The sequence below is a fragment of the Alosa alosa genome, chromosome 10, assembly GCF_017589495.1.
Source record: "Alosa alosa isolate M-15738 ecotype Scorff River chromosome 10, AALO_Geno_1.1, whole genome shotgun sequence".
Lineage (NCBI taxonomy): Eukaryota > Metazoa > Chordata > Actinopteri > Clupeiformes > Clupeidae > Alosa > Alosa alosa.
In genome coordinates, this window is record NC_063198.1 from 2,936,252 (window position 1) to 2,959,783 (window position 23,532).

General features: G+C 40.5%; 3 protein-coding genes across 6 annotated transcripts; 2 read left to right on the plus strand and 1 right to left on the minus strand.

Moving 5' to 3' along the window:
• Nucleotides 1–1,894: 1,894 nt before the first annotated feature.
• On the plus strand, nt 1,895–3,287 carry LOC125301893 (protein ATP6V1FNB). Its single transcript, XM_048254731.1, is given in 3 exon segments — nt 1,895–2,689; nt 2,692–2,968; nt 3,169–3,287. Coding segments are annotated over 3 exon segments (531 nt in total). The 5' UTR covers nt 1,895–2,554.
• LOC125301892 (deoxyribonuclease gamma-like) lies at nt 3,062–8,232 on the minus strand. Of its 3 annotated transcripts, none has more exons than XM_048254727.1 (9): nt 8,150–8,232; nt 6,242–6,500; nt 5,587–5,675; nt 5,401–5,493; nt 5,210–5,322; nt 4,968–5,080; nt 4,555–4,712; nt 4,177–4,273; nt 3,062–3,812 (listed from the first exon to the last, which is right to left on the minus strand). In XM_048254727.1, the coding sequence occupies exons 2-9, from the start codon at nt 6,377–6,379 to the stop codon at nt 3,738–3,740; spliced, it is 876 nt and encodes a 291-aa protein (XP_048110684.1). In that variant the 5' UTR covers nt 6,380–6,500; nt 8,150–8,232; the 3' UTR covers nt 3,062–3,737. The 3 variants fall into 3 exon arrangements, with proteins under 3 accessions (XP_048110684.1, XP_048110685.1, XP_048110686.1); XM_048254728.1 differs by lacking the exon at nt 8,150–8,232 and adding an exon at nt 7,745–8,051; XM_048254729.1 differs by lacking the exon at nt 8,150–8,232 and adding an exon at nt 7,741–8,051.
• On the plus strand, nt 7,102–20,936 carry abhd6a (abhydrolase domain containing 6, acylglycerol lipase a). Of its 2 annotated transcripts, none has more exons than XM_048254726.1 (9): nt 7,102–7,282; nt 8,516–8,647; nt 14,793–14,949; nt 15,297–15,410; nt 15,760–15,892; nt 16,656–16,813; nt 17,708–17,762; nt 17,901–18,001; nt 20,241–20,936. In XM_048254726.1, exons 2-9 carry the CDS (start codon nt 8,529–8,531, stop codon nt 20,421–20,423), a joined length of 1,020 nt encoding a protein of 339 aa, XP_048110683.1. In that variant the 5' UTR covers nt 7,102–7,282; nt 8,516–8,528; the 3' UTR covers nt 20,424–20,936. The 2 variants fall into 2 exon arrangements, with proteins under 2 accessions (XP_048110683.1, XP_048110682.1); XM_048254725.1 differs by lacking the exon at nt 7,102–7,282 and adding an exon at nt 8,329–8,429.
• Nucleotides 20,937–23,532: the final 2,596 nt, after the last annotated feature.

Consider the following 23,532-nt stretch of genomic DNA (forward strand, 5'->3'; position numbering starts at 1 on the left):
ATGCAGAGGCAACACAAAATGCTAGTTAAATGATATTACTAATATTGGTAATCTATTGCTAATATTGTTTTTTTTTATTATTATTAAACTTATAATGTCAGTGTAATATTTTTGATGTCATTGTAAGTTGTTTTGGACAGAAGCATCAGCCAAGAACTTTTAACAAATAAAGCTGCCTTCAAATCACCCGTGTATACCAAGAGCTAGTGAAGGTAGCTTGTATGCTAATCCTCATTTTGTAGGCACATTGCCTAAAGCATCTGCTAAATGAGTTAATGAATAAATGTAAACAAAGGTCAGCTCCTTTCCTTTTGAAGGGCAGAGGCAAGACATATTTAGCATTATTGCAGACAAGACGTAATGTTACATTTTGGTCAAAAGATGTTATTTGGAAATAATGCTTTTTACCCAATTGTATAGTATTGCCAGAGCCGGACAGTAACGGTGTACATTTACTTGAGGACAATTTTGAGAGATCTGTACTTTACTCAAGTATAATTTTTGGGGAGTACTCATGACTTTACTTAAGTACATTTGAGAGGCAAATATTATACTCTTTACTCCACTACATTTCTATCCATAACCGTGAGTACCCGTTACTTCTTCTAAAAGGAAAAAAGAAAAACCTTGGAAATCCTCAATTTGTTGTTTCCCTCTCAAACGTGATTGGATTGTGCAGGCGCCACTGATTGGGATGGCCTATCAGCAATCACCTCAGCTTTCCGCCAAAGTCAAATCCATGGTCAGATTTAGATAAGAGGCAAAACCATGGACGAAACAATGGATGAAGACGCAGCAGATCCATCCCGAGAATGTGCCAACCTGTGGCCCCACCTCAACAGACTATTTAAATTGTCTAGTTAATGATAGTTTTCGCTTCAAGTGTTTCAATTACAAAATAGTATTTTGTATTTGAAATACATATTTTAAATACATGTATTAGAAATACTGCCCATCCCTGGCAACATGGTAAAAAGATGAAAATGACTTGATTTTACTTTCAATTCCTTTTACATTCTCCAAGGTATTAACATTACAAATTTTCATAACAGGATGTTTCTGTACATAAATGTAAGCACTGTGGCAGTAGTAATGCAATATTTGAAAAAAAAAAATGTAGGCTACTCTTGTACTCTTAATACTCAATACTCAAGTACTTTTAAAAACAAGTACTTCAGTACTTTTACTTAAGTAGACATCTGACTGTTGTACTTTTACTTGAGTCAAATTTAGCAAAGGGTATCTGTACTTTTACTCAAGTAATCAAGCTGTGTACTCTGTCCGCCTCTGAGTATTGCCAATGCAAAGTTACATTAACTAAATTTGGATTGAATGATCTTTGTTAGACTGAAAGCAGGAACACAGCAAAAACATGCTTCTCTTACAATCCCCTAGCTCAAGAGATAGAATAAATCCAGCGCTCATAACACCAGTGTCATAAGATTGATCCTGAGGGAGATCAAATACTGATCGAAATGTGTGTATTACATATTGCAGTGACAATAATAGGCGGTTTTAGATTAAGTCTATATTTTGAAATGTGCAATGCATTTCCATCCAAGCATTCTGGAATGCTGGAACGATTATTACCAGATTAGAATTATGTTTCTCTTAAAAGTACTTCCCTACCTGAAGAACTGCAGTTGTAAAGCATGTATTTAAAAGCACTTCACTGCCACTATCTGGACAAAGAGGGTAGCTGCCTGATCTTCACATCAAAATGGGGCATTGCACAATGCAGTTTTTTTATGAAGAATTGTATGATGTTTTTCATTTTTAAATTTCACAATTAGAGTTCAGTAGAGTTATGTTTGTGCAGATGAATGTGGAGGTGACTAATGGCTGTAAAATGTGTAAAAGCTGCATTCCTTCAGTAGAAATATCAGCTTCTGCTTCTGGTGCAGTGTGGAACACTTTTGTTCTGTCAGCATTATGAGGGTTGAGAGGAGGGGAGGGGGCATATGAGACTCTGGGTTCATATAATTTGTCTTTTTGTCTATCCTCCCTTCCTCCCTTCCCCTTTTCCTAACCCCTCCTTCCAATGATTGCACAATTCCGACTGAAAACGCTTCCGCATAGGATACTTCTGTCACCTATCAGGCCTTCCACCTCCCTCCTCTCTCCTCGGTCTCACCTCCTCTGTTTGCAATTAGATAAATGAGACATCCTTAATGACCTCGAGCTTTGAACGATTTCTGGGGCACGAGCTGAAGGACCGAGGAGAGAGGCTGTGTGCAAATAGACCTTTGAGATGAGCCCTCTGCAAATTCTCTCCTCCTTCCTCTCCCCATTTTGTAGTGGCCAGTGTCCTGGTTTGTGATTAGGTTGCCATGGGGAGGGCACTCCTGCTCTTGGGTTTCTGTGTCAGTGCTCCTCTTACCCCCTTGGGAGAAGCAGAGATCCACACACACACACACATGGACAGAAGTGTAGGTATACACATACACACAAAATAGTGAGATCCACACAAAGCAAGACGAAGGCAAAGGAAGAGTGGCCAGAAACAGAAATTACATAGAAAATTAAGAGAAAAACATCTTTTAACAGCCTGAAGATGAGAAGCCTCCTGACCACACAGAACCAGAATTGTTACCGTGAGCTGATCATGAAGGAGGCCTACACCAGGCTAGCATGGAAAATGAGATACGGGCAGGACTATCCGAGGAGCTTCACTTCTCATCGGGCAAGGCTCAGGGCCTTCCTCAGCTGACTGTCCCCAAACCCGTCCTGCCTCCTTTGGTCAGCCTGCCTGAGAGGAAGCGAGTGCCCTCCCCTAAAGTGAAGCCGCCCCTCAGCGAGGCCCCACTGATGCGGCCTATTACACCTGAAACCAGGGATGCACTATACCAGGGCTTCTCCAAAGAGGGGAAGGGCCGCCACCTATACCTGCGGCATCGTGTACTGAAGGGTCCAGATGAGAGGTTTGACTACCCTATACTGTCCTCCTGGGAGTACGGCTGGAGACTTGGTAAGGGAAACTAATGTTTTTTCAGATTAAATGTGTTCATTATTCACATTAGTTTTTTTGGCTACTCATGACAACAGACATATAATCCTTATTTTTATTAATTGGAAATATATTTTAATATGAATGTTTCTTGCTAAAGCAGTATATCAGCGTGAATAAAAAACTAAGGACATTTTAAAACTGTGTTAACGTTTCCCCAGGTGACTATGAACAAATATACAGATCACCAGCTAATGGGAGGTCGGGGATTGTAAGGAGCACGTTTTATGCCAGGAATGGAATTTTTAATGTCCCCATGGCAACAGATCGTCTGGGATAATCAACTATGTAGTGACATCTCTCAATTACATTTGTTTGTGTAAAATCTAAACATTGACTATTTACAACTCTCTGTCTTTACTAAATTGTCATTTGTTTCTTGATTAATTCAGTGCAGTAACATCATTAAAGTGTTTAAATGAGCTGCAGTAGAACATTTGGAAACACACTGGTACCAGTGCCAGTCTGGTGAAAACCGGTTGAAATTATATGGTTTCATAGCATGTTGTATTTTGTATTCAGATGTCTTATGATTAACATTCATAATCACCAAGCCCTTTTCCGGCACAAATGCAGTCATCTAAAAAGCACAACAAAGCTTTGTCAGCTATTTCTACATTGGCCCTGGTCAGGTAAACATTAACTTATGCCAAAGCAAGGGGTCATATCAGTTTACCATAATCTTTCAATTTAAAACATCCACTTAATTTCCATCCACTTAAAAATCCAGTTAATTCCGTCGGCCTCTACGTTGGACAGAACCCATGGTGAAGCCCAGGGGAAAGTGATCACTCACAGCAAGAGCCTAGGAGAAATAACAGCAGTATCATTTCTGGACAATGAAGACTAATAATCAACAGAACAATAATGAAAGTGTGTGTGTGTGTGTGGGTGGGGGAATTTGATTTAACATTTCTCTAATGAGTAAGTCATTGCTCTTGTTCACTTAAGCTAAAGGTTGCTATTTATCTAATTCAGGCAGATGTTGTTAATAGTATACTGTTACTGGTACTAATACTATAATCATATACTGTAATAAGGATGTACTAAGCAAATAAGCAACATAAATCCTCATATCATGGCTCACTTATTTTGTATTTACATAAATTAAGTATTGTAAATGTTTAATTTAATATATCAGTGTGAGTTTACTGTATGGAAAAAACAACCTGCTGCTCTGTGAGTCCATACTCTGTTTTGAAATCAAACACCTCTGTAGAGGAAGGCTTGATTGCCTGGATCATTCTTTCACCATGGAGCACCACTCTGCAGACAGATGAAGGAAACTGTCATTTATATAGTCTAACCCTAGAATGGCTTTTGATCATTAGCTTCTGTTGTTCAAATGGATTATTTTGGTGTTTAGTTGACTCATTCAACACCAAAATAATCCATTTGAACAACAGAAGCTTATGATCAAAAGCCATTTGAAGCCATTTTATCTTCATTGATAAGTAAATGATGGCCTTTCTTGTTTTGGTGTGAAAGCCATTTAACAGTATCGTATTATTTACAAAATGTGAACTCATTGGTCATTGGCAGCTCACCTGTCATAGGCACAATTGGTGGACTGTTTCACAGTGGTGTCAACACTGTCATCAGTAAGCCACAGGAAGCTGCTATCAGAACGCAGGCGTATGTTATTCCATTGACTCTTGGGAACATAGCCACAAGCAGCATTGAAATCTCCCATGATGATAAAGTTCTGTGGAAAGGAGATGTGAGACATGAGAAAGTGGAAACCAGAAGCAGTGCCTTGAGAGGAGACCTCAGGTCAGCTGGACCCACACCAGGGGTGAAATTGGACCATGTGGATCAGTTTCACTTCTTTAAGCAGGTCTCATGTTACTACATTACCTGTGGGACTCAAACACTCAAACACGTTTACACTACAAATACTAATTAGACATTTAAATATCAATGAAAAACAAAGGTTGACATTATTGCTCTCATACTGTACCTCTGATGTCCATCGCTGCTGGACCTCCTCAAACACATCAAAGAGCTCATCAATCTCCCGAACTGCAGCCTCTGGCACGGTGTGAATAGGAATGATGACAAAGTCCTTCACCTCTAAAATATACAATAGCAATGTTTTTTTTTTTCTCTATCAATTTTCACGAATGGTCAAACACCATTATCACAAATGGTCGAACATCCCTCTTTCTCAAATTTACTCACAGAATTAATTATTTCATTTACCAGTCCTTGGTGAGGAAAACCACACAACAAAAGGTTCTCGGGCAAACACATCTTCGTCTCCAGTCTGTAAATCAGGGTACTGATACACATCCCTTACGGACACCAACCTCTTCCTAAAAAATCAGAGCGGTGTTGTTAATACAGGAAATGTGTTCCAGTTGTGTACAAAGGAAAAGTGTGCTAGAAAGTACCTGTAAATAAAGGCATATTGTTCCTTGTAGGACTTTCTGCCCAACCTGTCACTGATTACAAAATTATATTCATTCCTTCTGGAGCTGTACCTGCTGTAGTAAAACATGTGGAACGGTCAGTCCAGATGATTCATTTTACAGTGAGGATACATTAATTCACAGATGCTTCCATGACAGAATGAATACCTGTTTAGCTTCGTCATCAGCTGTGGGAAAGCTAATTCTCGACCATCTTTGATTTCCATTATGAGCATTATGTCACAGCGGGCAATACACTGCAGAAGAAGAGGCTGCATCAGCATATCTCCCTTCTCAAGACAAGAAAGGACAGACGATAATCCCCTCTATTAGCCCAGAACCCTCAGAATTTTCCAAATAGTCTCTATTGAAGAGCCCTTAATGTTTCCATATTCTGTTCTATTCCCATTTACATGTCACAACGCATATTCTAATAACTACTTTATAAAAGTTCTAAAGTTCCTTCCTTGAATGTTTCCATAGTAGCCTTAACACTAAGCTACTGCCACTTGAATTTGTTTCTTCCTTGCCCCAAAGGTGTATAGCCTGCCTTCTTCTTCATTACAACATCTTTTCTGAAACTGCACATAGCTCCACTCATAAATAACTTTGAAACTTTCTGTAGCCTATCAATGTTTCAACCATTTTCAGCTCAACTAGGATTAAGCAAAAATAAAATGCAAACACTAAACAAAATGTAGAAATAGAAAATATCATGATTAAAATGTAAAAATAGCACAAAGAAATCAGTCTAAAACGTCCTCAGTGCATGCAGCCATGAAAACAAAAATTACAAACAGAAATAAACAGAAATGGACACAACCTGTATGATGACATCCACTACTTCAGGCTTGGATATTTTGTTTTCTCCAAAGGACTGTATATTGAAGGAGCATATCTTCAATGTTGCCCCATAGCTGACACTCAGCATGAGCAGATTCAAAGCAGAGAACATCCTCATGATAACATAAACTATTGTCCAATAAACATGATATGTAGAAATCCTTCTGTTATCACCAAGTCTTCACTTCCTCTTCCAACCCAACCTCCCACCTCAGAAAGTTCCAGTGACTGTATTGAAACTGAAACAAAAGAGGTACATGATATGAATCTGAAATGTTTGTTCTGTTTTATAGGCCTACATAACACAATAATATTTTTTAAGCAAAGAGATGTAACCTACAAAGTGCAATGCATGTATAAATGTATAAATGCATGAGGTGCAATGCATGTATAAAAGAGTCCAAATACTTGTCATAGGCCTATTGATTGTAGCCTAACCTATGTGTTCAGCATGGATTTAGGATATTTGTTTTTGAGTGTGATGCTGATAATTGTATAGCCTATAACTACTGTAGCCTACTAACTACAGTATGACAATGACTGCCTCCCAACCCAGTGTGTCTGTCAGATACTGTAGGATAGCCTATCAGTTCAATGTCTGATTGAAAGAAAACCTTTTCTCAAACACTTTCAGTGAAGATCCAGGCAAGTCTTCCATCTTAAACAAACAAACCACCCTTTTAGACCTACATCAGTGTAGGCCTAGGCTATCACCGGAGCGTGGGAAATAATGTCAATAAACACTATATGAATAAGACAGTTAGGCTATGGGCTAATCATGGCCTATAGGCTCTCTGGAGGTTTACCAATTGGTTAATAGCATGCATGCAGCAAACGCACTTTTGTGTCGGCGTATTTTTTTGTCTTTGAACAGACAGGCTGGCTACCTTTAAAAGAGAAGGAGAATCACGCGAATGAATTTCCTGGAGTCTGAAACCTTGCAATGGTCAGACAAAGATTGAGATGAGTACCTGAAAGACGAAGTAATCTTGTGGAAAACGCTCTCTGGCTGGATTTTAAGGTAACGTTATTTAGGATATATGATATTGCACACTGTTAGGCTACATGTGCGTTTTCGGAAGGGCAGCGAAACGATAGACACAAAGTTGCCTAGGCTAGGCTATTTCATTTCATTAAATGAACTTGCACAAACATTTAGGCTATAAAGCTCTCAAGTGATTATCGGAACTGATAAAAAGAATTAATCGATGTAAAATGTAGGGGGAGTAGCCTTGTTAAATAGATCATAACGAGAGGGGCTATATAGGCTTTCTACACAGTAGTGACATGTTTATGATCAAGTGACATAATGTTTCAAATCGAATTGTGCTTAAAAACCTGTTTTTTTTTATATATGTATATATTGTTCTAATTGTGCCCATTCTGTTAAACTAGTCCTATGATCCTCTAAAATACATCGTGCCATGAACGTAGCTCCGTCTCTGTGCATAGGCTAGATTCGTCTTTACCCGGACTCACTCACTCAGGCTGCTGGCTATAATGCCTCTGAAGTCTCTCTTCTCTCTGGGACAGATGCACTTCGATCCAAACCTCCAGCCTAGGTTAGGCTACTAAGATTTTTGTCTGGGTGTAGGATGCAGGCCTACACATTTTGTATCTCAAACCAATTACAGTTTACTCGTCCAAAAGTGAACGAAATAATCTGGTTATGTTCGAGCAGTTGCTTATACTGCTAAAATAGCCTATATCATCACAGCTGGGCTAATAAAAAATACATGGTCAATTGATCTTAGGCTATATTGAAAATGCAAATAGGAGTTTTGGCTAATCTGGTATTAACCTGCACTTGAACGTGTGTGTCCCATATCTGCAGATAAAAAACACAATATTTCCCACATCAAAAGCCCTTGCAGTGGTCATTGTTTACCTGAGTGGGTGAAGTGCTGTGTGGGAGTAATACTAATGCTCTGTGATTTGTTCTTTTGGTTGATGCATGAGTTGTTCTGGTTTTGAGTGAGTGTATTGGTTGTGACAGCACTTGCAGACAGAGAGGGGTGGCGTCACCAAATGTTTGCCTTCTGGCTTGTTCGGGAATCTTATTCCGTTTTCTTACTCAGAGGCTATAGGCTACACAATATGTGCACCCAAAATGCAACCTCTCGTTTAATATGCAAATACACGATTGAAGAATATGCCATTGTGCTAAGGTGATAGCTTTGAATGATTAAAAAAAAAGAAACTCCAGTCATTTATAAATAGATGCTCCTTGCTGATTGCTGTTTTATTTTTTCAGGAGAGGCACAGCCATGGACTTGGATGTAGTGAACATGTTTGTCATTGCTGGAAGCACACTAGCCATCCCTATCCTGGCATTTATGGCCTCATTTCTACTCTGGCCTGCAGCTCTCATAAAGGTGTATTACTGGTAATGTCAAGTGTTAACTTGTTTATTTGTAAAAGAAAGGGCTTTTCATGAAGATAAGGTCAACAGTTTTTTAAAGCCGCCTGCAAATAAGAATATTTTTGTTCTGTGTTCATATCGACCTCTGTACAATTGCATTAAGCCTGACGGTTTAACAAACTGCTAGTGTGTTGCAAGTGCTGAGGCTCTGTATCTGGGGTAAAGGTTGAAGTATTGGCTACATTCATAGGGCAGCTGGCCTTGTGTAACTTGCCCCCTGTACTGTCACGTCACAATTAGGGAATGTGTTTCACTCTTGAGAGCTTTGACCAGCTTCATAATAAGGGAACATTTGTAGCCTTGATTGTGACATTTACAACATCGGTACTACATTGTCCTTTCATGTTTGGACTCAATATACATAGACATACATGTACATGTACGACAACAGGATCAAAGTGTTGCCTTCACCAACAGTCTGACACTGGACTGTGAAATACATAAATTTCAGGCATACACAGGAGAAGTGTTGAATTCCTAGTGCTATAGGTAGAGGATTTTCCATAGCGGCCAATCAACAACCAACCCAGTTTAGCATCAAAAACAAAATCCCCTACAAAGTAACAATTGTGGGGAAAAACATCACCAACAGAACAGCCTTTGAGAGCATTTCATTGGGGTAGCCTAATCATGCAGGCAATTATTATTATTTATCAACCGGAGAGAAGAAATACTCTTTTCTGATTGGCTGGTGGGGTGGCTATTAATTCTGAAAAACGTGACTGACGCATATGAAGAAGATCTGGTAATAAAAAGTTTAATCACCGTTCCATATTAATGCTTATGAATGGTGTCTATACGTGGATTTCTAGGCAACGTCACGAAAACATGCATGCGCAACTAAGAGGCAGAAAGCACCATAGAACAGCATAGAGCAGTGCTCTTAATGAAAAGAATACAATACGTTTTTGTGCTGAAACCTGCACCAATTCGAAATTACGATGGTTAGAGAATGTTCAATATGTTCAATATCCCTAACGGAATGCATGTCTTCGCCAAAAACGCCAAAAGACGATGTTATATTAATAATGCAAATAAACGACAAACTCAGCTTACAGCAGCCGACTATTAGGTTGAGATTATGACGTTGTGGTCGGTGTTACATGGCAACTGGCACCCATGTTGACTGGAAATTGGAGACGATCAAATACAAATATGCATGACATATTTAAATGTCAAAATTCTCTGTAGTGCGCTACAGTACATGCAACTGTTTGAAATAATTCTGTCTTTCCCCGTTTTGTGCGCAGTGGTGTATCGCTCACCTAAATTCAACAAAGACTTTATCCATGACTTTGCTGACTTTTTGTCTGGACTAATGGTAAAATATGATTACATTTTAATTTCTGGTGATTTTAATGTTTGCTGTGAGTCACAACCTCTGACCTGGGACTTTTTAAACCTCCTCAACTCATTTAGTCTAAAGCTGTCACCGGCCCAACTCATGAAAAGGGTCACATATTAGATCTTGTGCTGTCCTATGGCATTTCTGTCTCTGCTATGGAAATCTGTGCCATGTCTTTTTCCGACCACTCCCCAATTCCGTTCACTGTGTCAGCTCCATGCCCAGGTAATACCCACAGTGTCTCCAAACAGGTATCCCGCACGCTAAACCCCTCTACTGCCGGACATTTTTCTACCATGTTCAATGACTCCCCCTTGTGCAGGCCGTCATTAGACTCTAGGTACACTGCTGATGAGCTTCACTCTATGCTCTCATCATCCTGCACTGGCATTCTGGACTCCATCGCCCTTTCAAACCCAAACACAAAAAACCACAGACGCACCTATAGGCGGGCGGAGCGAAAGTGGCAGAAGGATCGCCTTCACGTCTCCCTCCAAATCCTCCGTAGCTGCTTGTCGGACTACCACCGAGCCGTTAAAACTGCTAAAACTCAGTACATTTCCACCCTGGTCTCTAGAAACAGTCACAACCCCCAGGTTATTTTTAATACACTGAATTCTCTCATAAATCCCCGTAATGAATCCCCTGTTGTGCCATCACCCGTCCTCTGTGAAAGTTTTCAACAATTCTTCATTGACAAGGTTGCCGCTCTTAGGCCTCCAGATACCCCTGCCATCACACTCCCTGCCCCTCCCCCCTACCCCTGCCAGCTGTCCTCAACCAGTTTGAGCCCATTTCCCTATCCTCCCTCTCTGACGCAGTCAGACATCTGCGGCCCTCCAACTGCCCCTCTGACTGCCTACCCCCCGTCTACTCAAGGATGCTACTGTCCTCGACATGGTTTCCCCCTTCCTCCTGCTGCTGATAAACACCATCCTCACCTCTGATTGTGTGCCGGCTGCCTTCTAGCATGCTGTGGTGCAACCATTACTAAAAAAGCCCAACCTTGACCCCGCTATCCTCTCAAACTTCAGGCCTATCTCCAAGCTACCATTCCTATCCAAAGTCCTTGAGCGAGTGGTTTATGTCCAGCTGCAATCCTTCCTATCCAACAATAACATTCATGAGAAGTTCCAGTCTGGCTTTAGAACAGCCCACAGCACAGAAACTGCGCTCCTGAGAGTCCTCAATGACCTGCTCCTAGCCGCTGACTCAGGTAGCCCTGTGATCCTGGTGCTCTTAGATCTAACAGCAGTTTTCGACACGGTGGATCACAGGATCCTGCTGGCTTGGCTCGAGCATCATGTGGGCATCAAAGACTCAGCCCTGGAGTTCTTCCGGTCCTACCTGGCCGATAGGAGCTTTTCTGTCCAGCTAGGAGACTCTATCTCCTCTCCTGCCCCCCTCACCTGCGGGGTCCCTCAAGGCTCTATTCTGGGTCCCATCCTGTTTTTACTGTATTACCCCCCTAGGGGATATCCTTGCGAAACATAACATCTCCTTCCACTGCTTTGCAGATGACGTCTAGCTGTATATCCCCCTTAAGGCTGACGGGCAGGCTGCACTCCATCTACTGCGTGATTGTCTAGCTGACATCAAGGCATGGATGAGTGCAAACTTCCTCAACCTTAATGAGAGCAAGACTGAGTTAATTGTCTTTGGCAAAACCTCTCCGGCCTTCTCCACCAATGCCCTGGGCCCCCTTGCCCCTGGGCGTGATTTATGACAGCAAATTCAAGTTCGAACAGCAGGTCAGTGCAGTGGTTAGGAAGAGCTTTTTCCACCTCAGAACCCTAGCTAAGACCAAAGCCTACCTGCCCCAGAGCGATCTTGAGAGAGTCATCCATGCCTTCATCACATCACAACTGGAATAATGTAATGTAATGTTCTCTACACTGGCATCGATCAATCCCAGCTCCGCCGCCTGCAGTTGGTTCAGAACTCAGTCGCCCGACTCCTCACCTGCACTAAAAAATGCGAACATATCACCCCAGTTCTGGCTTCACTCCACTGGCTCCCTATCCGCTACCGCATCAATTTCAAACTCCTCTTGACTGTATACAAATCTCTCCATGGTCTGGCCCCCACCTACCTGTCTGATCTTCTCCACCACCATTCCCCTTCCAGAGCACTACGGTCAGCAGACCAACTGCGGCTGGAAGAATCCAGGACCAGGCTGAAAACTAGGGGGGACAGAGTGGCAGCCCCTAGACTCTGGAATTGCCTCCCCCTCCACAACCGTTTATTAAGATCGTCTTGTATAGGTCTAATTGAGTGCCTGTCATTTTAAGACGTTTGAGGGAACCCTTCCAATTGTAACACAGTTGAAAGGCTGCTGATGTGTGGATGCAATTTATAACGTTTTCTACATAGTTAAAATAAAGGTTCACGTACTTCTCCTTGGGACAAGCACTTTTGAACACTTTTCCATTTACATCGGGATTTTGCAAACATTCAGTGTCAGACTCAATAAAATGAGCCCTTCAACGAAATTGACAAGCAGCTGTAAGGCTAAGCATGCTCAATTCGACATCCAAACAGTATTCTAACGTTAGCTTTGAGATATACTGCTTGATTTCATAACTAGTAGTAATTATTAGTTTAGTCTCTTCAATGTAGCCTACTATGTTGTGATAAGACCTTAGCAGAGTTCACTTCAATGCAGCAGTTTTGAACAAATTTGCGCAATTTAGTCAGACGTCTTCTATGCAATGCTTCTATGTGGCAACAACAATCCTTCAACAATCGTGAATATTTTGTTAAATGCACATGCAGAGGAGTGGCAGCGGGCTACGAAAGAGAGCAGGGCAGGGCAAGGAAAGGCTGCGTGCGTAAAAAGCGCAGCTCAATGGCAATGCAAGGATTTGACCTTATATTTAATTTAAATTAAATTAAACAATTCACATCAGTGAAATGTTTGTAAAACCAGTGTTCCCATGGGTCATGGAATTTCTGGAATATCATGGAATTTTAGAAAGTCTGTTCCAGATATGGAAAGTCAGGGAATTTTATAATTTTTGGGACAAAGTCATGGAATATCAGGGAATTTTGATGTAGCAGTTTAAAATGTACAAAATACATTAATACAAATATATTTCCACACAGAATTGGTGTGTATCTGGTTATTAGCTTTACGTCTTGGTTGAGTAGCCCAACTGGGTTTATTCAATGCCTATTTATTCATCTCCCGCTCTAAAAAAGTAAAAGATTTTTGACCGCTATGTGGGTGCTCTGAAATCATTGGTTGGTATATTGTACTATTCATTAAGTAAGTCATGGAAATTCTGTTTTTTTTTGTCAGGGAAAAGTCATGGAGTTTTACATTTGACTTAGAGTGGGAACCCTGTAAAACTTAACCATGATTCTTTCAAGGCCTACTAAATGGCTTGGGCAACGGTAGCATGATAACATGGTAGCAGAAAAGTTTGGATTGGCGGGTGGACTGAACACTGTTTTTCCCGGTGTTTTTTATGCATTCTAGCTACTGTCAGTGACGCGAGAGAACTTAAGTTATTAGGAAAGTGCAGTGTAAGTTTAGGCTACATTAATTTGTGCGTAGTGCCAGTGTCATTCATTTATTTTACATGTCTTACAACATATATACATGCATTCACAGTCGAGTGAAATCAGATATAAGCATACAAAGACGCTTAGAACTCACGTTAAGCCGATGCATGGTAGCACACTGAATGCAAATGCACGATTTGATGCAGGCAAAAGTATTGACTGTTACTAACGAAGGTTTTATAGCAATATTATAAATGTGGCGACAGAATAGCCTAGAACTTGGGTAAGCCTTGCGTTTAGTATCCTAATTGCGGTGATAGCCAAAACTAATGTGAATCACGGACTATCCTACAACCAAAGAAAGTAAAGGTGATTAGTAGGCCTACCTGCGTTAGCCAAATAAAGGACGGGACTGCACCCTTCACAAACCGTAAAATAAAGTTTATTAGTTTTACAGTTGGCTACAATTGACAGTTCACCATCAGTCCACACAAACAATTCTGGTTTCCTTGCACTAGCCATTTCGCCCTGTCTGTTTTTAAAGCGCAAGTTTTGCAAGTTTTGGTGAATTTCTGTAAAGACACAGTGCCACCTATAGGCCTGGGGTATGGATCCGTTTGGACGCAAATATTCTTGATACGGTTCCAGGGAAGACGGAGGAAAAAAAGATTGGTTTGGTACGTGTGGACTAGGCCTAATATGGGGCTTGAAGCTTATCTCTGTATCTAAGATGACACCTAGGCTTGTTACTTTCTCACTTTGATTTTGGTCCAACCAAAAATACCTGTTTTATTGTGATTTAGCTTTAGAAAATTGTTGGTCATACACTGATTAATGAAGGCTAAGCATGCGATAAGGGAGTAAAGGCCATCTGGGTTTGTTGGTTACACAGAAAAATATATTTGGGTATTGTCTGCATAGCTGTGGAAGTTTATATTATGCTGACTTATGATGTTTCCTAACGGAAGCATTTGTAGGGAAAAAAGCAAAGGACCAAGACGGCTCCAGTAATATAGGTTTCAAACTAGTTTAAAACATTATCAGAGAGACCAACCCACTTTGCAAGGCGGTGTTATGATCAATGGTGTTGAATGCTGCACTCAAATGTAGAAGAATAAGGATTAAGACTTTGTTGCTAACTAACTATTAACTATGAACTTGCAACATGAGATCTACTATGAGATCATTAACTATGCCATTTATTGTGAAGCAGATTCAGTTCCTAAGCCTAATTGTAATATGTCTGTACTTTTCTAGGTATTGGAGAAGAGCACTGGGCCTGCAGGTGGCCCATGCAGAATATAAGGGTTACCAGTTCTGCTACTCCCACCGGGGGAAACCTGGGAACCGCCCCTCTATCCTCATGCTTCATGGGTTTTCTGCCCATAAAGACATGTGGCTATCTGTGGTTAAGGTAAAAAGGAGGTCTATATTACGGACTTATTCTAATGTTGTGTCTCCTATTATATTATGTGCTACCGTGGAGTCTGTAGGGGTCAATCCCCATGAATTCCCCAGATAGAGTGACAGAAATGCATGAGTGCTAGAAAGGGTTGAAATGTTGGTTGGACTGAATTTCCGATTGAATAGTGCAACTTCTCTGAAGCTCTTGTGACCATCGGAAAACAGACTGGCCTAGTTGGTTCACTGTTGTCCATTAAGAAGTGTGATTAAAGTGTATACACTAAGACTGAATTTCAAATGAATATCATAATATTGGACATTTCATAAATGTACTGCCTGGTTTTGTCATCTTTGCAGTTTCTCCAAAAGAATGTACACATTATTTGTGTGGACATGCCAGGCCATGGGGGTACTACACGCACAAGTGCTGTAGACTACTCCATTGAGGGTCAGGTCAAGAGGATACGCCAGGTAGGCTGTGCTGGGTAAACGTTGAGCCCTCTGATAAGGCAGGACAGGATAGGACCAATGAGTACTAAAGTACTACTAAATGAGTAGTTTCTTAGTTTTTCTTTTCTTTTCTTATACATTTCTACAGCTATTATATCTAAGGCAGTGACATATAACCGGATATAAAAGTTTTAATAACTCCAGCAGTTGTTGGCCATAAAAGTTTTTTTCACACCTTTTTTAAACTTTTTTTCTTTTTTTTTACTTTTTTCACAAAGGCTTTTTTGGTACCAATATGGCAAACACCCAGAGTACATGGGTATGCTAAGAGAACTGTTGTGTGTGTATTTAATGAAGCCCTTATGTCTAGTTTGTAGAGAGCACTGACTTAAACAAGAAGCCCTTCCACCTGGTGGGCACGTCCATGGGGGGTAATGTGGCTGGTGTGTATGCTGCACGCTTCCCTGCCGACCTCTGCAGTCTGACTCTCATCTGTCCAGCAGGTCTTTCAGTTCAAATTATGTGTGCCCACTAACTGTATCCACATGTTCACATTCATTATTCACTGTATAGAATATACTGTATTAGTTGCCCCCACTGTGAGTCCTGCATGTGTGCCAACACAGGTTCACAATATCCTCTGCAGTATTTACAGATGCAAATATATGTGTAGAAAGTGAAAGTATATTTAATGTACACTATGAGATCTATGAAATGTAATTTTGATAGAAGCCTACTGTAAAACGTTTTGCAGTCACCTGCCACTTCTCAGCGCTTCTTCAGTAAGAGAAAGGGAGCACTCTTATCTCTACAACTGGACACATAGTGGGTCTGTCATTGCTAAAAAAATGAATATGAAATGCCAATAGCTCCATCATTGACTGACTTTACTGTGTTTAGTGGGTCAGTTGTTATATGTGATATTGTTGTATGTTGTTGCTTCAGAATTCAGAGAGTAAAACAGCATTACTGAAATAGCATTAGTATAGTGTGTTTTAGCTTGTATTTTCTATTGATTATTAATACTTTTATTGATTATTATAACCTAGGCGACTGGATCATTCAGATAGGTAGCTAATACCACTGTTGGAAATCTATGGGGCTTTGTGTGAAAAAATGCTTTACTAATTCTATTGCCGGGTCCTTAATAATCTCTTGGCGTGTTTAGTGATTCAAGCAAATGAAGGTGTGGATGTTTGTTGGAGGTTGCATTGTGCATGGACTGTTAAATAACACTTATCCTCCCCTGTTCTGTGGAATACTCAGGTCTGAAATATCCTACGGAGAGTAATTTTGTGAAACGCCTAAGGGAGCTGGAGAAGACACAGGACACCCAGAGTATCCCACTCATCCCCTCCACTCCTGAAGAGATGGAGGAGATGCTCAAGCTGTGCTCCTTTGTTCGATTCAAGATACCTCAGCAGGTACTGTGCCTGTGTTTTCTCTACACAGTCCATTTGTTATTATTTCTTGTGATTGTAGTTTTGTCCAACTTAGCTTTGATAAGCGATCGGTGACAAAATTTAATTACATCCAGATAGTTTCAATGTATTTGACCTTTCTTAATTTTGTCTGCATTCCCTAGTATACTACACACGTTTTTTAAGTTCTGGACTTTCCTTTTTGGAAAAATGATGTCCGCTTTGTTGACCAGTGGTCGTAACTCTGCCATGCACGGTTTATACTGAGATACAACCTCACTCTTGCTTATTGTCAAAGACATTTAATACTCTATGATGGCATTACAACAAAACAGTATAGTTCATGTATATTTTTCTAGATATTTTTCTATATACCTTTAGTTTTTATATTTAGGCTGTATACTTTGTCAGTCTTTATAGTTGATTTTATAGTATATGATGCCAGGTTTAAGGAAACTTCATGATATAATTTTGAAGTTATTTTGTAGTTATTTTTTTGTGGGTTTTAATTTTGTAGACATACTTGCAAATAAATAACTCCTAGTTAGTTTGTGGTCACAAAGTTTGTTAGATGCACAAAACTGAATTGGGAGACAACTGGCCATTAACTGCTCAAACTCTGATCTCGTTGTTTGCAATAGTTTCCTCCGTAAGAAGTGAGATTAGGTGAGAAGATGATTATTTACACATGAACACCTTCTGTCTTGCTTGATATGTCATTATAAACTTAAGGATGCAGTGAATTGTAAATGCAGTGAATTATAAAGGATACTTTCTCTTACAGTGGTAACCACTGGTATCAAAAATGGATGCCCAGATATAAAATAAAATGAAATTCTGATGATATTGTATACTATTATTAGACAATTCTTGGAAAATGTCTTGATGCTTTTCCAGATTCTTCAGGGATTAGTGGATGTCCGGGTCCCACACAATGACTTTTATCGAGAGGGTTTGTAATGGACCATTCTAACCATTAACAGCAACAATACTGGAATTGGATATAAATTGCAAATACACACTATACAGATACAAACAGCACATACATTGCCCAGATAAGTGACTTTGCATGTATTTCACTCTCCCATAGTGTTCATGGAGATTGTTGGAGAAGAGTCCAGGCATTCCTTGCATGAAAACATGCACTTAATATCCACACCACTGCAAGTTATTTGGGGAAAACATGATCAGGTATATTACAAACCTTTCGACCTTACCTGGTTAGGACAGAATAACCATCTGTTAGTGGTGGGCCAAAACTTTGAAATGTCGACTTTGTTATTAATTGATGTCAATAATGGAGAATTACTAACTTGATTTTAGTTGCACAGAAGATGTGAAGGTGGTTAGAATTGTGTGCAATAATGGTTTACACATGCAATGATAACAGTTTGAGAAGTAGAAGACTGATTGGTGGAAAGGTAAGGAAAAGGTGCCCTACATTGTAGATCCAATAAGAGTTCCAAATGTAACAGGGAAGTTACACCAGGCGCGTAACCAAAGTCCTTTTAGGCAAGTCCCTCCACTCGGCGGCCATTTGACAACGCTTTTTGGGCACTCGTAGGGCATCCATTTCGGCAGAAATGCACGTGCACAAGGCTTCAAGACACCAATCTTGCTCCAGCGGCGAGATCACAACACATGATTGGCACGATGTCTTCACAACACACCATATGATTGGCTCAATGTATTCACATCACACCACATGATTGGCTCAATGTATTCACATGTCGACGTTTTGCCGAGGAAGGGGTGGGATATGTGTAGACAACGGCCATATTGGCGTGACAAACTAGCCCCATGCATTTCTATGGAGTATTTTTTGAGTGCTGTGTCTCCACATTAGAAAGTCTCTGGCGTAACTGAAGCGTTCTGTTCGCAACGCGTAAAAATAATTTTAGAAGACTGGTCTATTTTTTCCGAATGTACGCGGCGCTATCACATCTGGTGTAGCTACTTCCATTGATTATAGTGGAAGCTAATTGTTGCAGCAGACACAACACGAACGGAACGCTCTCATTTTTCCAACTTTAGCATTGTAACGGGCGCAACTTTGTGTTAACTTTGAAATAATTGGTTCAGCCTAACCAATCACATTGATTAGGGATTCTTACTTCCTACTTCATCTAACCTTTATAAACTGATAACAAACTGCATCCCCTGTCAGGAAACAATATATTTAGGCCTGTACATAACAATATATTTGCTGTACATAAATTTACTCATTCTAAAGACTTCAATGTTTTGCAGCGGTTACTACTACCGTTTTACTACAGCCACTTCCAAAACCATCGCCACCCCCTCTCCTCGCTGATTGGCCCGGCACCCTGGCGGCAAATGTGTATTGTCAGATGCCAGACTAATATCTCAGTGAAATGAAAATGAACAGAGATACTGGGCAGGCAGGTTCTACCCACCTGTTTCTCCTAGCCAATGTCTAAGTGTATGGACATCCTCAAAAAGTATGGCAGCTCCAGGTCTAGAAACATCTTTCCTCTGGCTGCACTGAAATAGCTCAATGGCAATTTTAAAACTCTGATCTCGCTGACTTCTGAAATGGACATATGCAAAAAATCTTTAAAGGTCACAAATTATGAAATGTTCACTTTTATCAGTGCTTTTACACGTATTTGGGTATCTGACATGGCTACCAAAAACACAGAAACAACAAAACCCACTAATTTGTTTATGGACTGCCTTTGTCTGGAAATGTGATTCAGTGAGACAAGAATGAGCCATTCAGAACTTCAACCTCAATTTTACCTATTTGGATGAAAGTGCGAAAGTATGCTTTTATCCCGGAAGCCTGGGACCTGTTACCAAAATGTCCAAGCAAAGCCATTGTGCAATTTGCTCACGTTTGTAAAGGAATAGGCACACAAATGGGATGCTCTGAACAGGGCTCTACAGACAAGCTTTAAAACGTTGTTGTGCTTTTTCCTTTTAGTATTTTGACCAAAGTATGACATGTTTTAGTATGATCTTCAGAAATTCTTTAAAGGGGTAAAATATGTGAGCTTCAAAATTTCTAGTGTGCATGGTAGGAGGGTTTACTGAGCTCACAGTAGTCAATATTGCACGTGACATGTGCTGTGCTCGCCGCTAGGTTGCTCTTGGTTGAGGTAATGTCCCAAAGATTTTTGTTGTGCTTGCCGACGGGCTCAGTGCAAAATATCTATGATTTACAGGGCGCCACGGTCAAAGTTAAACATGGTTGAACTTCGACCACGACACACCCAAGAGCTTGCGGTGTGCTTTGCTCGGCGCAGTAGCAGACCAGTTCTTGCGCACGCAAGCCCAATAATGGGTTTCATAGCCCCCCCCAGGACAATTTTGTTTTTTATGTCAAGTGATATTATACAACTTATTAGTGTTATAACCACTTCCACTTTCTAGGTTGTTCTTATTGTGACATTTTGTTCATGATTAGGTTGTGGATGTTTCTGGAGCCTCTGTATTGGCTGAAGCATTGCCGGGTTGTCAGGTGGATCTCCTGGATAAATGTGGCCATTCGGTGGTGATGGAACGGCCCCGTAAGACTGCCCAGCTCATTATGGACTTTATCATTGCTCAGCAGAATGCAGGCTGTGCTAGCAGCAAGAAACTTTCTTGAGGCAGTTCGGATTCTATTTATCAGAGGTGCACACTGAAGAGTGCATCATAATTGATGAATATTTTTTATATCTAGCTATAACTCAGGGATTTTGCCCTAAATCCTGACAGGATGGGGAAACACTGGGAAATAATCAGCACAATGTGAACTACCTGACAATAAATTTTTGATGTGCCAAATTCAGTTAATTTTATCGCTACATTGATTCTAGGTCACACCCGTCTAATGTCTTTGGATAGAGTTTTACTTTTCAGAATTGTTTGCATTATACACGCTCACTTCTGTTTTCACTTATTTCTGTGACATTGCACTCAATATCCTGTTGGGTTACACAGTCACAGTGTCGTTCAAATTAAACATGTTATGTTTTTCTGAAAGCACCTGCAGTGTTATGTGTACAAAGCTCTGAGTGATCAATATGTACTGAAGAAAGAACCAGTAAGACTTACACAAAAGGGGTATGTGGGGGTATGTGTCTATTCTGTCTATCATTAAAGTATAATATATTGCAAACGGACTGTGTTGGAGCTATTATGAAATTAGTGATTTTAAACTGTGTGAGTATTATCCTGAAAATTTTAGATGTCAGGTGGTAACACTGGACTGAAATTGAAACGGGAGGAGATGGAGGAAGGTGGCGAGGGATTGGACAGATATTGACCAAAAAATGTCTATAGCAGCTTATAGCAACTACAGCTTCAGTCGTTCTTGAAGTTGCATGACTGGTTTTCTCTGTAGTGACTCACTACGTCTATGCTGTATAGCTATGCTAGGTGAACGATTTGCCTATTACAAGTTCTTTTACCATCAAATTGGTTTCATAAAAGTGAAAAACTTACATAGTGTACCTTTAACAAATGACCTTCAAATAACACAATGTTAAAGGGACACCAGGCAACATTTTCGTGTTAATTAATCATCTTCGTAAGTCGGTATATGGTTAAATGACTCATTACGGGGCCAATGAAGGCTCTCTCGCCCGCCCCTTCTGCCTGTAGGAAGAATATCCCACTTGCAAGTTCGGTGTATCCTACCCGCCGACCGAAGCAGGATCAGTTTACAGCACAGAGGCAGGCTAACGAAGCGCTAGAGATTGTTGCAAGCGTGTGTATAATGGCAGAGCCGGCGAAGAAGCAGCGAAAACCCTTGACTGAAGACGCAAAGAAAAGGAAAAGAGCTTCAGACCGAGCGAGGGGGAGTTTTGTAGAGAAAAAGCATCAGGCTTGCCTGGTGTCCCTTTAACAGAACATACGGGTTGGCACACTGGTGAACCACAGATAGGTTGTAAAGTTTAGGCTAAGTAGCCTCTTGTAATAGCTATATAGAAATATGGCGTTATGGCCGACTTTTTGAAGTAAGCCAGGATTTGCCTTTAGCTTGCTTGCTTAATGGGATACCCCACAGGTAACCCTTAAATGCAAGCATAGTGATGGGTGTGACCTTGCCAGCCAATCAGCTTTAACTTGAGTCGGGCACTTAGACCCTGCTCCACAACAATTAAGTGATTTTTGGGACTTTGCTTTGGGTCATGCCCAACAACACCCCTTGCTCTGTTCTAAAATCACTGTAACTTACAACTTCCTTGATTATGCTGGGTTCAGGGGTCTGGAAATAATGGGAACTATCCATGTGATGATGTCGTTCTTCTAAGTGTGAGCGAGCGTTCATGTGCTTTGCTGTTGGAATGTGGGAAAACCATTGATGCCACCACAAAGGTTATAACATATGGAGCCCCTAAGGGGATATTTCACGAGCACATGAAAGTTTTGCGTGAGCACATGAAAGTTTCGAGTGAGCCCATGAAAGTTTCACATGAGCACATGAAACTAAACTTTAGATTTGTTTTTGCTCATGTCCCCTTAGGGGCTCCGTAATAACATACACACATTAATCCTAAATAAAAGACTGCTCAAATGTATGATGGTGAGAGGCGCTTTTGAAAGAAGATAATATCTTTATAATAGCTTTGACAAAAACTGCTAATTGCCCAGTTCACATTAAAATTGTTGGACATCAGTCCACGTGGACTACAATTGAACTACTAAATGATGACAAATCAGGTAGCGTTCACAAGGATTTTCCCGCTGGGACAAATGTTTTTCCTATTATTCCCGGACCCCAAACTATCTAAATCTGACCATGGAGTTGACTTTGGCGGAAAGCTGAAGGTGATTGCTGATAGGCTGTCCCAATCAGTGGCGCCTGCACAATCCAATCACGTTGGATTGTGCAGAGAGGGAAACAACAAATGAGGGTTTCCGAGATTTTTGTTTTTTCCTTTTTTTTTAGAAAAAGTAACGGGTACTCACGGTTATGGATAGAAATGTAGTGGAGTAAAGAGTACAATATTTGCCCCTCAAATGTACTTGAGTAAAGTCATAAGTACTCCCCAAAAATGATACTCGAGTAAAGTACAGATCCCTCAAAATTGTACTCAAGTACTGTACTCAAGTAAATGTACTTACTGTCCGGCTCTGGCAGTTAGCTAACCTGCATTGAAAACCAAGCTATATCAATGTTATATAGGATCGATACTTAATGTTGGGATATTATCTCATGGCCCAAATATTACCTAGGCTATTTACAAATGACAATTATTGGTCAGTAATTTAGAGACTTGTTGTTTTAAGAATTCCAACACAGGAGATAGAAATCAGGCAGTTGAGAAGAAAGAGGAGAAGAGAGGGAAATGATGGGTGAAGGGCCCTCCCAAGTGAGAGTCAAGATGTAACACTCACTGTGTCAGATATAGCCTACAAGCTCTGCACCCTATGACCCTGCAAATTATGCAACATTTGCTAGCTGATGAGGAGAAGCAGCTCATTCTTAATAACAGATGGGGCAGGGTCCAGTATAAATATCCTAAGCCAATTTGGGAAAAGGCTCAGATATTCAGGTGCATCTAAAAAAAAATAGAATATTGTGGAAAAGTGTGTTGGTTCAAGTTATAAACAAAACATGTTTACTGAACAAAAACTGAACAAATATAAGGTTGTTGGCAAAATGATCATGATACCCTTTATGTTTCAGCCCTCTCTATGGTTTAGTCTTGTGCAGGCCTACTTGCTAAATGAGCATGTTTTATGCTCTAGTAAGTATATGTAATGTA